Below are 13236 nucleotides of genomic sequence, written 5' to 3' on the forward strand. Positions count from 1 at the left end.
TGGACTGAGAGGGGGCAAAGAGCACAGCACATACACAGGTGCAAAAGCAAGAACAACAGGGGACCATGCAGTCAGTGCTCTGCATGGGGTGGGGAAACAAGGGGAGAGGTAACATCTCTCAAAGCCGTGGCAGGAAGAGTAAAACCTGGGGGGGGGGGTGCAGGGTGAAAAAGCCCCAGAGTCCCTGATGTGCACCTCCACCTCAAAGATTCACAGTGATGCTCTAGACCAGGGGTCCCCAAACTTTTTACACAGGGGGCCAGTTCACTGTCCCTCAGACCGTTGGAGGGCCGCCACATACAGTGCTCCTCTCACTGACCACCAATGAAAGAGGTGCCCCTTCCAGCAGTGCGGCGGGGGCCGGATAAATGGCCTCAGGGGGCCGCATTGTGGCCCACGGGCCGTAGTTTGGGGATGCCTGCTCTAGACCCAGGTCTGCAGAGGGCAGGGGACGGCAGATGCAACAGCGACTGGATTAAGTTTTGTCCTGTAACCCTGCCAGATGGGAGGCCGCCCTGAGGTAGGGAGCTCTGTCACAGTTGAGGGAGGGGGCAGACCCAGCCTGGACCGAGGAGGACACCGGACCTTACCCCAAAGAAGGGGGAGGCACAGAAGAGTCCAGGACAATGTCCCAGTTCCTGGATGGGTGGAGTACCATCCAGGAGGCAATGCCAAATTACTGCTTCTCTTTTCCTAGTCTAACTTACTTCCAGATGTTGTTTTTTAACCTAGGCCAAAAAGCACCATCTTACCATCCAAGAGGGAAGCAAATGCAAGTACAAAACCTTCTCCATAGTACCTTCCTGTCACTGCTGACTTCCCTGGAGCAGACCTGGGAGCTGGGGAGTAAGGCGCTGACTGTGGAAAACACTAGCCAGAGCGGGGGTGAGCTCTGGTTTTTCACCCAAATACCCACAGTGCCAACCACACTCTGGTTGTTTGATAAACAGGACTGTGGGAAACTGGACAACATATATAAACCAAGGGCTTCACGCTATGTGCTCATGGAATGCCATCGAAAGAAAAATGTGGCAAGGCATATGGTGGCATGGAGACACCCACCTCCGGGAACGCGATCCTCCAAGAGCTGCACTTGTCTTAGTCACACTGATAAACAGGCTTTGAAACCAACCAAATCCTGCTCTTTATACTCACCAGTAAAAATTCCAGTCCTCGTTCTCTGTCACCTGGACCCATCCTCTCTTCTCAAAATTATTTATCAGCACCGACTTCTCGATATCAGTGACCCATTTCACTTTTCCTGCCATCATCCTGGAAGAGATCAACGTCTTAGGGCTGTGAAACTTCAACAAATTCCCCTCACCCAAAGAATCCTTTCCATCCCCTGAGCTTACTCCCCCCCCCCAGCACCACCAAGTTCAATCTCCCCACAGGTGGTTCTCAGCCAGGGGCTCATTCAGACAATGTCTGAAGGCATTTTGTTTGTTGCAACTGAGGGTTGGATGCTTTTGACATCTAGTGATAGAAGCCTGGGACGCTGCCAGCACCCTGCAACAGGCAGGATGCCCTCCCCTCACACACACAACAAACTATTCAGTCCAAATGTCAACTGTGCCAAAACAGAGAACTGCTGGTCTAGCCAGAGATAAAGGCAGCATTAAGTAATCAACAAATGTTCAGTTGCAATTGTGACAAGAGCACAAGCTCTTTTCTGCCCGAGCTCTCTTCTACCTCAGGGCTTTGGTACATGCTGGTCATCTCTGCTTTCAGAACTCTCCCCTCCCTGTCTGCCTAGCCAAGCCATCTCCCATTCATCTGCCAGCCTAAGTGAATGTCACTTCCTCCTCACAGCCTCCCTGACTCTCCAGACTACGTTCAAGGCCCCTCAGCACTGCTGCAGCTCTGAACCTGCTGGAAGACTTTCTTCCTCACTGCTTTGTGCCCAGGGCCTAGTATCATGCCTGGCACCTGTGGATGCTCAGCTCAAACTCACTGACTATAGCCTCACATCTGTCAGTACCACTGTGTGTCTTTGAGCAAGTTATCTGACCTCTCTGGACCTGTTTCCTGCTATAAAAAGTCTGGCTTTAAAACTGCTTGGGCAGCTCAGGATTCCAGGCTCTCAGTCCAGCTCCAGCCAGAGAAGTTTGTGTTTGTTACACTCTGTGTACAATTTCATCTAAAGAAGGGATTCCTTGAAAAGCTAGGCCCACCTGATCAGGCGGTGGCACAGTGGATAGAGCATTGGCGTGGGATGCTGAGGACCCAGGTTTGAAACCCCGAAGTCACTGGCTTGAGCACAGGCTCACCAGCTTGAGCATAGGGTTGCCAGCTTGAGTGCAGGGTCACTGGCTTGGGCAAGGTGTCACTGGCTCAACTGTAGCCTCCTGGTCAAGGCACATATAAGAAAGCAGTCAATTAACAACTAAGGTGCTACAACTATGAGTTGATGCTTCTTATCTCTCTCCTTTCCTCTCTGTCTGTCTGTCTCTCACTCACTAAAAAAAAAAAAAAAAGAAAAGCCAGGCCCAAAAGCCAGGGGCCTTGATGGTCTTTTATGAATGGAGGCTCCTCCTCCAGGGACTTACAACAGCTTTGCTTTTGAGCCAACCAGGCAGAGTAAGAAGGCACATGAGGTGAAGCTGGGGCCCAGGCACACCTTGTCTTGATGGAAAGAGAAAGAAAGGACTCTGGGGAAAGAATCCACCAGGTGGAGCTCCTGGTGCTTTCAGAGCGTCCACCCACTCCCCCTCCACCCCACCTGGCATGTGGAGTGTCACGGCAATGAGACTGTGATAGAACATGGGCTTCAGAGCTTGGGTTTGAGACCCAGCTCCACGACTCACCATCTGTGTGAATTTGGGCAAGTTGCATAACCTCTCTGAACCTATGGTTTCTTTGTAAAAAAAAAAAAAAAAAAAAAGATAACAACAGTATCTACACACCTCACTGGTTCTAGTGAGGATTAAATGAGTGAACACACATGAAGCACTGAGAATAGTGCCTGGCAGTGGGAAAACACTCAAGAAATATTTGATATTATTATCATCACTGTCCCCATTTTTATGGATGAGGAAGCTGTGGTTCAAAGGTTAAGAGCTTGTGTTAAGAATTAGACTAGAGCCTGACATGTGGTGGTGCAGTGGATCAAGCATCAACCTGGAACACTGAGGTTGCTGGTTCAAAACCCTGGGCTTGCCTGGTCAAGGCACACATGGGAGTTGATGCTTCCTGTTCCTCCCCCCCCCCCTTTTCTTTCTCTCTCTCTCTTCTCTAAAATGAAGACATAAAAATAATTTAAAAAAAAAGAATTAGACCAGAGGGAGTCATGGTGCCTTGAATCCAACCCAGGCAACCCTACTTTAAAGTGCAACCTCTAGCCTGACCTGTGGTGGTGCAGTGGATAAAGCGTCAACCTGGAAATGCTGAGGTTGCCGGTTCGAAACCCTGGGCTTGCCTGGTCAAGGCACATATGGGAGTTGATGCTTCCAGCTCCTTCTCTCCTCTCTCTCTCTCTGTCTCTCCCTCTCCTCTCTAAAATGAATGAATAAATAAATAAAATTAAAAAAAAAAAAAGTGCAACCTCTTTCAGTACAGCTCATCCCTTCCTTTTGTGAACTTGGCCTTCATCAGGCGAACAATATGCACAGGTACCAAGTAAGGTATAAAGGGAATCTTGCTGCAAACTGTAAGGTACTGCCTAACAATGACATAGGTCATTACCTAACTAGTCATGGCCCACATGGAGAGTCAGCAGTCACCACACAGAAATGATGGCAGAGCATCACAGAAGTCTCATTGCAGCATGCTATTAACTCACACTCCAGCACTGTCTGACCGGTGGTGGTGCAGTGGATAGAGCAAATCCCACATGTCTTGCACACCCAGGTGTACCGTGTCAGAACCCACCGCACAGTGGAGTTTACTTTCTCTCTCTTCGATTTCAGCCACCACAACCCTGCAGCACCAACGAATCCTGCTCTGTCCTGCCCCCTAGAGTCCAAGAGCAGAAGCAAGGTCTCAGGTGAGACCCTCCCCACAGTCAGGAAAGCACCCATATCACAGCCAACCCGGCTGCACAATTCGTCCTGGGCTCTACTTCCAACAACTCTCCTTGGGCAATGGAACCTCCGAGAAGGTGAGGCTATCTTCCCAGCATCCCCCCCCCCCCCCCGCTCCATCATGACAAATGGACACTCAAGGCTGGACCTACCATAGGTAATTATGGAGCCCACAGGAACGTCCAATTTCTCTTCAGTTTCATTGACTCTTGCCTTGGGTTCTTACCTAAAATAAAACTAATACACAGATAAAATGTACACAGCACAAGATCGAGACACACTCTACAGTTGTATGAAATAGCAAAACTGTGACTAAGCAAAGTATTCCATAGAAAGCGTCTTCTGCTTAAAAAGTGCATCAGAGGATGCTGTTAGGTTCTTCTCTGGTTGCGACAAATATATCTGAATGCCATTACTTATTGGCTCTCGCTGACCCTTCCGAGCCACCATTCCATGCTGTCACAAACGCTGTTCCTCTTCGCCGTTCCATGTAGATGCGTGACTCTTTCCTCCCCAGCAGCCTGTGCTCACACCCTTCTCCCCACCAAATCAACTTTCTCCACTGCTTCTTATCCAATTCCTACCAATTATATGAGCAAGGCACTGTTGAAAGGCTACTTCCCCCAGGGAGCTACTCTCATGGCCTTCGCTAGAATTAACATTCCCACCTCGGAATCTTCTCTATACCTACCTCCCCTGCCACCTTGGCCAGCACTCAGAACTTCCCACCCTGCATGGGCTCATCTAGTTTGAGCAAAGCTCACCAGCTTGAGCCCAACATTGCTGCCTTGAGCAAAGGGTCACTCAGTCTACTGTAGCCCCCTGGTCAAGGCACATATGAGAAAGCAATCGGCCCTGGCCGGTTGGCTCAGTGGTAGAGCGTCGGTCTGGCATGTGGAAGTCCTGGGTTCATTTCCTGGCCAGGGCACACAGGAGAAGCGCCCATCTGCTTCTCCACCCCTCCCCCTCTCCTTCCTCTCTATCTCTCTCTTCCCCTCCTGCAGCCGAGGCTCCATTGGAGCAAAAGATGGCCCGGGCGCTGGGGATGACTCCTTGGCCTCTGCCCCAGGCGCTAGAATGGCTCTGGTCACGACAGAGCGACGCCCCAGAGGGGCAGAGCATCGCCCCTTGGTGGGTGTGCCGGGTGGATCCTGGTCGGGCGCATGCGGGAGTCTGTCTGACTGCCTCCCCGTTTCCAGCTTCAGAAAAATACAAAAAAAGAAAAAAAAAAGAAAGCAATCAATGAACAACTAAGGTGCTGCAACAAAAAATTGATGCTTCTCATCTCTCTCCCTTCCTGTCTGTCTGTCCCTATCTGTCCCTCTCTCTGTTTCTGTCACACACACACACACACACACAAAAGAAACCCTGAGGTCACCAGTTTGAATGCAGGATCAATATGATCCCAAGGTCATGGGCTTGAGCTCAAAGGTCACTGTCTTGGGCAAGGGGTCACTGGCTCAACTGGAGCCCCCTAGTCAACACATATATGAGAAGCAACCAATGAACAACTAAAGTGATACAACCATGAGTTGATGCTTCTCATCTCTCTCCCTTCCTGACTCTCTCAAAAACAAACAAACAAATAAATAAATAAAGGCATGAGGGCAGAGACTCTCTCAGTCACCTGTTCCCTTCTCAGCCCACTGATTCTTTCTACATTTAAGTGTGGGCATTTGCAACAAAGCTCACAGTGCCTTTGCCCAACCCTATGACCCCTGGCACACAAGCAGCTCACCGTAACTACTCATTGTGTGACCAAGTCAACAGGCAAGCCCTCAAGGGTCAGTCCTTTTAATGGTTTCTTCTGGAGATGTATTATGGGTTCAGTTGTGACCCCAAAAACATGTGGAAGTCCTAACCCTGGCACCTTATTTAGAAGTAGGACCTATGTGATTAAGATGAGGTCATTCAGGTAGGCCCTAAATCAATGACAGGTGTCCTTATAAGAAAATCTGGCCCTGGCCGGTTGGCTCAGCGGTAGAGCGTCGGCCTAGCGTGCGGAGGACCCGGGTTCGATTCCCGGCCAGGGCACACAGGAGAAGCGCCCATTTGCTTCTCCACCCCTCCGCCGCGCTTTCCTCTCTGTCTCTCTCTTCCCCTCCCGCAGCCAAGGCTCCATTGGAGCAAAGATGGCCCGGGCGCTGGGGATGGCTCCTCGGCCTCTGCCCCAGGCGCTAGAGTGGCTCTGGTCGCAATATGGCGACGCCCAGGATGGGCAGAGCATCGCCCCCTGGTGGGCAGAGCGCCGCCCCATGGTGGGCGTGCCAGGTGGATCCCGGTTGGGCGCATGCGGGAGTCTGTCTGACTGTCTCTCCCTGTTTCCAGCTTCAGAAAAATGAAAAAAAAAAAAAAAAAAAAAAAAAAAGAAAATCTGGACACAGACATACCCAGGTGATGAACACCATGCACAGAGACAGGAAAATGGCCAAGTGAGGATGGGGACAGAGATAGAGCCATGCCCCAGAAGCCAAGGAACACTGAGGGCTACCAGAGGGTAGAAGAGGCAAGGAACTCCTTCTCCCATAGACTCTTCAGAAAGAGCATGGCCCTGCCAACACCTTGAGCCACTAGCCAGTAGCACTTTGATACCAGTTTTAGGAAACTAATATAAGGTATAACCATCCTAAACAGTAGGGAGGGAAAGAAGAATGAGACATTTATGCCCAGGCCCTAACTGGATAGCTCAGATGGTTGGAGCATCATCCCGACATGCAGAGGTTGTGGGTTTGATCCGTGGTCAGGGCACATATAAGAATCAATTAATAATGGCATGAATAAGTAGAACAACAAATTGATGTTTCCTTCTTTCTCTCTCTAAAAATCAATAAATAAAAATTAAGAAAAAAGAAAGTTATGGCCTAACCTGTGGTGGCACACTGGATAAAGCATCAACCTAGAACACTAAGGTCACAGGTTCGAAACCCCGGCTTGCCTGGTCAAAGCACATACGAGAAGCAACTACTATGAGTTGATGCTTCCCTCCCCCTACTTCTTTCTCTCTTTTCTCTCTCTAAAATCAATAAATAAGATCTTCAAAAAAAGGAAAATTTATGCCCATAAAAGGTGGTATCTATATATAGATATATATGTACAGATATCTGTGTATATATATATATCTGCGTATCTGTATATATACATATATTTGTATATACAAAATAGAATATAGTAAAGTGATAAAAACATGAGAGTCGTTTACAGTTCTTAAACAATGGAGAAATGAACTGAGGCCACCTCTCCTTCGAAGAGACAGGCCCTTTTTCCAGGAATGTACCAAATCAGCATGAAAACCACCCCCCAAGAACTGATGACAGATGACAAGGCTGCCCCAGGAAGAGCCAAAGGAGAGACAGCAGGACACTCGGAGAGCCGGGTTGTCTCCAGGGCTGACATGTCTGCCACAGGTACGTAGTTCGTTCCCTCGGGGCCTCAGCCTCCCCAGTCAGAAAAATGGGATGAAAGCAAGAGCTCCCTTCAGTGCTGCCATGGTTACTACAGGTCGGGGAGGTGTGGACCTGCACACAGCAGGCACTCCAACAGGTAACAGGGTCTGAAACGAGTGCCCCTGGCACAAGAATTTCACCCTGAGGCTGTCCTTGACTGGCTCTGCACACTCTGCCATCCCAGCCCTGCTTATAAGGGGCCCCCCAGGTCCTGGGCAGGTGCTAGGATACCAGCCCTCCAGAGTAAGTACTAATTACACACCTGTATCATCACTAGAAACCACAGCTAGCACTTATCCAGCAAAGGAAGTGTGGGGCCCTGGCTTGGGCAGCTTGTGCGTATTCTGTATTCTGCTATGCTAGGTACGTCATTTCTGGTCATGTGACGTCCCAAGATAGGCATTCCCCCATTTGCTAATGGAGGAAGGGGAAGAGGCAGAGAAGGGGAAGAGGTGGAGGAGAGACTGAAACCTGTTGTCAACTCACTCTGCCTCCCTCCCTCCCACACGGGGTGTCAGCTGTCCCGTGTCAGACTTCAAACCCCCAGCACCCAACCAGTGAGGTGAGGGGGCTCTGAAATCATCTGTGGAACAGAGAAAGGAATCACAGTAAAAAAGCCAGGGCAGACTCCTTCCCGACCCTAAGACATAGTAAGACCTTTCACTTTGAAAAGTAAGTAAGTAAACACCTGATGTCAGGTCGTTTTCCTGTCACTTCCTCCTAAAAAAAGAAAAAAAAGTGGGGTTAATGGTACTGTTTAATGAACTTAACATTTTACCTCCTGACTGGTTCACATGAACTGATGATGCATCTGAGTTTTAAGTCCCTTGGTCAGCTACTTTCAACACTTTTGAGTGTCATCAAAAGCTAACCAGGAGAAACAGAGTGATGTACTGACCTTTACTCTGATCACAGATCAAAATCGAAGTGTGCTCTCACCACCTGGGGTATGTCAGCTGTAGAAAGTCATCCTGAAACCAGATGGTCGTTGGTAGTTCCAGAACTCAATGTGGGTCCCACTCCTGGGGCAAGTGGGCACGATCTTCACACTCTTGAGAACAAGCTTCCACCAGGGCGGCCCCTGGGCCATCGATAGTTTTGCTTCTACCCAGCCACTCAGCACTGGTAGTGTAAAGCCAGTAGCCTCAGCCACCATCACAACCACCTGGCCCATGCAGGTTCGCATTTGATTCGGACAGACGGTAATGAAACAATGGAGCCAAGAACTGGTGGGCCATTAGCTTTAATCCTAGCTCGCACCCGGCGGGCAAGAAATACACACAGTGGGAAAACGCTTCCCCTTCCATTCAGGGCTCCCAAAGCCACTGACTTATCCAGGTTTCCTAAAATCAAACTTTTCTACCTCACCAGCCTTATTCACCTCTGTTTCCCATCTCCTTCTCTCTGTACAAACTCTGCACAAACTGGCTTCTCCTTCAGCACTCCGCCATCTTGGCTGCTTCTCCTCTCCTCCATGTGGCCTTTCTCTACTCTCCTTTCTCTGCTCTCTCCTCTAATGCTAATCTCAGGAACCGAGAGAGAGCAAGCTCCTGGTCTGCCCCATTTTATAGTGTAGAAATCAAAACCTTTAATTCAATATACAAACAAGGAAGTCTCTGATACGAAGTCACTTAAGGTGGGAAAGGCTTAGTCTTAAAACTAAGCTTTAAGGTATAACAACCCTGCCTGCTTACAGCCTGTCCCCCACACCCAATGCAAACTATAAGCAAGCAAACCTATATATCATATTTACAAACTAATTTGACCAACAGGTAGCCACATAAAGCTACCTGGGACCAGGTGCTCCTAAACAGTCCTGACCCAGGAGGAGGCAGCAAGAGATGCAGTTGATAAGCCGTAAGTTCTGGAGGCAAAGTGCTTTAACAACCCAACAAATAAAGTTCAACTGTGGCCCTGAGGAGGCAGTGACTAATAATTCAATCAAGCACCAAATCACATCAGCTCTACTTCAAAAGATTCCAGTCCCTTCTGCCTCTCTCTCCAGCATTCTAGAGAGCCTAGACAAGGACAGGACCTGGTTTCCTTAGTGCCGTCACCCCACCCCATCCATTCTTCACCCAGCAGCACACTGATCTATCTACACACACGAAGCAAATCACATCATAAGCCTACAGTGGCTTCCACTGAGCTCAGAATAAAATTAGTGGTCTGCTCATGACCTACAAGGCCACCCTGATTGAGCTGGGTCCCCATCACTTCTTGGCCTTGTCTTCTGGCACCCTCTCCAGCCCTGAGCCTTCCTTCAGCTCCTCACACCCACCAACCTTCATCCTGTCTTAAGGTTTAGCTCTTCCCCCGAGTCTGGTCCCTTCTCAAAGGTGAACTCTTCAGAGTGACTTTCCAATACCCGTCTCAATCCTCCCCACTACAATGTTGTTACTGCTCTGAAGCACTTACATTGCACACAGCTGCTCAGTCTGACACAAACACAAAGCACAGCCCATGAACCTGCAGCATGGGCATCACCTGGAGCTTGTTAGAAATGCCAATTCTTGGCCCTGGCCGGTTGGCTCAGTGGTAGAGCATCAGCCTGGTGTGCGGAAGTCCCGGGTTCGATTCCCGGCCAGGGCACACAGGAGAGGCGCCCATCTGCTTCTCCACCCCTCCCCCTCTCCTTCCTCTCTGTCTCTCTCTTCCCCTCCCGCAGCTGAGGCTCCGTTGGAGCAAAGGATGGCCCGGGCGCTGGGGTTGGCTTCGTGGCCTCTGCCCCAGGCGCTAGAGTGGCTCTGGTCGAGGCAGAGCGGTGCCCCGGATGGGCAGAGCATCGCCCCCTGGTGGGCGTGCCAGGTGGATCCCGGTCGGGCGCATGCGGGAGTCTGTCTGACTGCCTACCCGTTTCCAGCTTCAGAAAAATACAAAAATAAAATAAAATAAAAAATAAAAATAATAAAAAAAAAGAAATGCCAATTCTTGACCCCACTCCCATGATGCACTGGTTCAGATGCTTTGGGAATGGGACCCAGCAATCTGTATCAAGCTCTAAGGTGATTCTTACACATGCTGGAGTTTAAAAAGAACAGATCTAATTCATGCATTTGGTTCCCTGGTCCTTACCTGTCTTTGACAGATCTGTGACATCATAAACACAGGAAATGTATTTCCACCTGATCTCCTGATGAATCCTCAGCCCCCAAACCAATGTCTAGTGAAAGCATATGCTCAATCACTATTCAATGAACTAACAAAAAATAAAGATGTGAATTACCTTCACACACCACCACATAAGGGCTGCTTGTGACAACCAATCAATGAGGCATGACCCAGCACTGCAGGGGAGAGAAACCTGTACACAATCACACACAAAGTGCCACAGCCTTACCAGCATGCAAAGTACGGAGCTGAGACTTTAGCTGATTTCTACTGAGTAAGGGAACATCTTGGGGAACATCCGTGCCTACAATCCGAGGAGGACAGAACTTTGTCAAGAGGCATTTCACATCCTGGAGTTATGACTACTCTCAGGAAAAAGCCAGGACAACTTTTCAGGAGAAACAGGGGATTCACCATTTCAACTCTGTTCCAGCCACCTAAAATAAAACCAGAGGCCCTGGCCGGTTGGCTCAGTGGTAGAGCGTCGGCCTGGTGTGCAGAATCCCGGGTTCGATTCCCAGCCAGGGCACACAGGAGAAGCGCCCATCTGCTTCTCCACCCCTCCCCCTCTACCTCCTCTCTGTCTCTCTCTTCCCCTCCCGCAGCCAAGGCTCCACTGGAGCAAAGTTGGCCCCGGGCGCTGAGGATGGCTCTATGGCCTCTGCCTCAGGCGCTGGAATGACTCTGGTTGCAACAGAACGAAGCCCCAGATGGGCAGAGCATCGCCCCCTGGTGGGCATGCCGGGTGGATCCCGTTGGGCGCATGCGGGAGTCTGTCTGACTGCCTCCCTGTTTCCAACTTCAGAAAAATACAAACAACAAAACAAAACACCAGAGCCCTCTCTGTCCTCATCCCACTATCCCAGACTATCACAAGTCACTTTCAATGAAGTCCCAGCCAGGTCAGGATTCTAGGGAATCTGGATTTGTTTCCAGCTAGCCTTCTTTGAAAAGCAAAAGTGCTATCTTTAAAGGAAAAAAAAAAAAAAGTAATGTAAAGGAGGATTTCACATCAGTGCAGTACATTTGTTCGTGGCTGTATCACCACCGCCCACCTCCCCACCCCCACTGGGTGACAGATAGTGCCATGCTCCACCCAACTATTTATCCGTACTTGGAATTTTCTGAATGCAGAGCAGTACGATCTTCTTCACTGCTACAGCCTAGCACTGAAATGTGCTCAATAATGGTTCATGAACAAAGAACCCCTTTGCAAACCCTAAACTGCTTACCATATAACACGATGCTTTTGCTTCTAGAATGAATCCCCTGTAGTGCCCGGGCTACTCTAATGAGGTGGAGTAGTACCTCCGCTCCGGAGACATTCCTAAATTCAGCCCCCAGAGAGAGTTGAGCAGAGCGAGGAACATAAGGCTCCTGCTTCCTGCCCAGAGATCTGGCCACAGGTGCACTGCACCCTGCAAGATGCCAGCAAAAACAATAGCAAAGCCTATGAACAATGAAATACTGGGATAACCAATCATAAGAAGAATACAATTACAAGGATCAGGCGGCACAAACTAATTCATAGGAACTCGGAGGAAAAAGAGGGGCACAGTAGTCAGGGCGTTCTTTATGGAAAGCGCGGGTCCGGCTAGAAGCAGCTGAACCTCACCGAAGCAGCGGTGTAGACACGGGCACACACACTCGTTCGCGCCAGCGCTCTCGCCCACCCACGTCCAGCCACACCCTTGGGCCGAGGAGGCGGCGGCCTCGGTGCGGGGCCTCACCTGTGGGTGCAGCGCAGAGCAGCGCAGCGCCGCACCACGCCCCAGCCCGGCCGCTAGCCCCACTTCAGCGCTCGCAGGAGGACACTGCCCGCGGCCCCGCGGAGCCGCCCGCCGCGCCCTACTTCCGGGGTGGCGCCATGACAACCGAGACGCGACGGCTGGCGCCGCAATGGCTTCCGGGGTCATAGTTTCCCCGCAAATCTCTATTCCCTCAGCCAGAGATCCTCTTTGCCCAGGGCTGAGAACCTGGAAAGAGCCAGCCGTTTAGCCCCGGGGGCCTCCCAACCTTTAGGGCCCAGAAATGAGGTTGAAAGGGTCTGGGCGCGGGACTGAGTTGAACAGTGGGAGGCAGAGCGCTGATGATTGTGGCTCTGAGTACAGCCCTCCCTTATCCCCTCTGCTGCTCAGCTTCTGATCTGTGAAATTGGGACTGTGGTAGCACCTACCTCGTAGGCTTTGTTGCAAGGATAATATTGCATGTTGTACTCTGCATATAACAGTCAATAAACTGCCTACTCAAAAGTCAGCTCATTATGCTGAGGTCACCAGTTCAAAACCCTGGGCTTGCCTGGTCAAGGCACATATGGGAGTTGATGCTTCCAGCTCCTCCCCCCTTCTCTCTCTCTGTCTCTCCCTCTCCTCTCTAAAATGAATAAATAATAAAAAAATTAAAAAAAAAAAAGTCAGCTCATTTATGAAATATTCCCTCGAGTGTGGGACAAGTCTAGTTCTTCAAACTATCTTTTAAAAATCTCCCCTCTGTTAGGAAAAAGCAACCTGGTAAGTGGCAGAGCCTGAATTTGAACCCAGAAAACCTGAATATTAACACTACTGCTTCCCTAGAAAATAGAGAAGTCTTCCAAGACTATTTCATTCATCATCATTTACCTTTAGCACTACCTAGTGGAACCAGCAAAAATCTGGAGCCTA

At 49.9% G+C, this 13236-nt stretch overlaps 1 protein-coding gene across 8 annotated transcripts in view; it reads right to left on the minus strand.

Annotated features, from left to right (window-relative positions):
• TTLL1 (TTL family tubulin polyglutamylase complex subunit L1) overlaps positions 1 to 12421 on the minus strand; it is a 32160-nt gene extending 19739 nt beyond the window's left edge. For 2 of the 8 annotated variants that reach the window (XM_066358605.1, XM_066358598.1), the window contains exons 1-3: positions 12307 to 12420; positions 4175 to 4259; positions 1156 to 1272 (exon numbers count right to left, since the gene is read on the minus strand). In XM_066358605.1, coding sequence (XP_066214702.1) covers positions 1156 to 1271 — 116 coding nt within the window. In that variant the 5' untranslated portion in view covers position 1272; positions 4175 to 4259; positions 12307 to 12420. Of the gene's footprint in view, positions 1 to 1155; positions 1273 to 4174; positions 4260 to 8153; positions 8186 to 8363; positions 8437 to 10540; positions 10629 to 12306 lie in introns of all 8 variants that reach the window. The other 6 variants (XM_066358600.1, XM_066358601.1, XM_066358599.1 and 3 more) reach the window with 6 other exon arrangements.
• Between the last annotated feature and the right edge of the window lie 815 nt (positions 12422 to 13236).

Source organism: Saccopteryx leptura, chromosome 1 (assembly GCF_036850995.1).
Source record: "Saccopteryx leptura isolate mSacLep1 chromosome 1, mSacLep1_pri_phased_curated, whole genome shotgun sequence".
Lineage (NCBI taxonomy): Eukaryota > Metazoa > Chordata > Mammalia > Chiroptera > Emballonuridae > Saccopteryx > Saccopteryx leptura.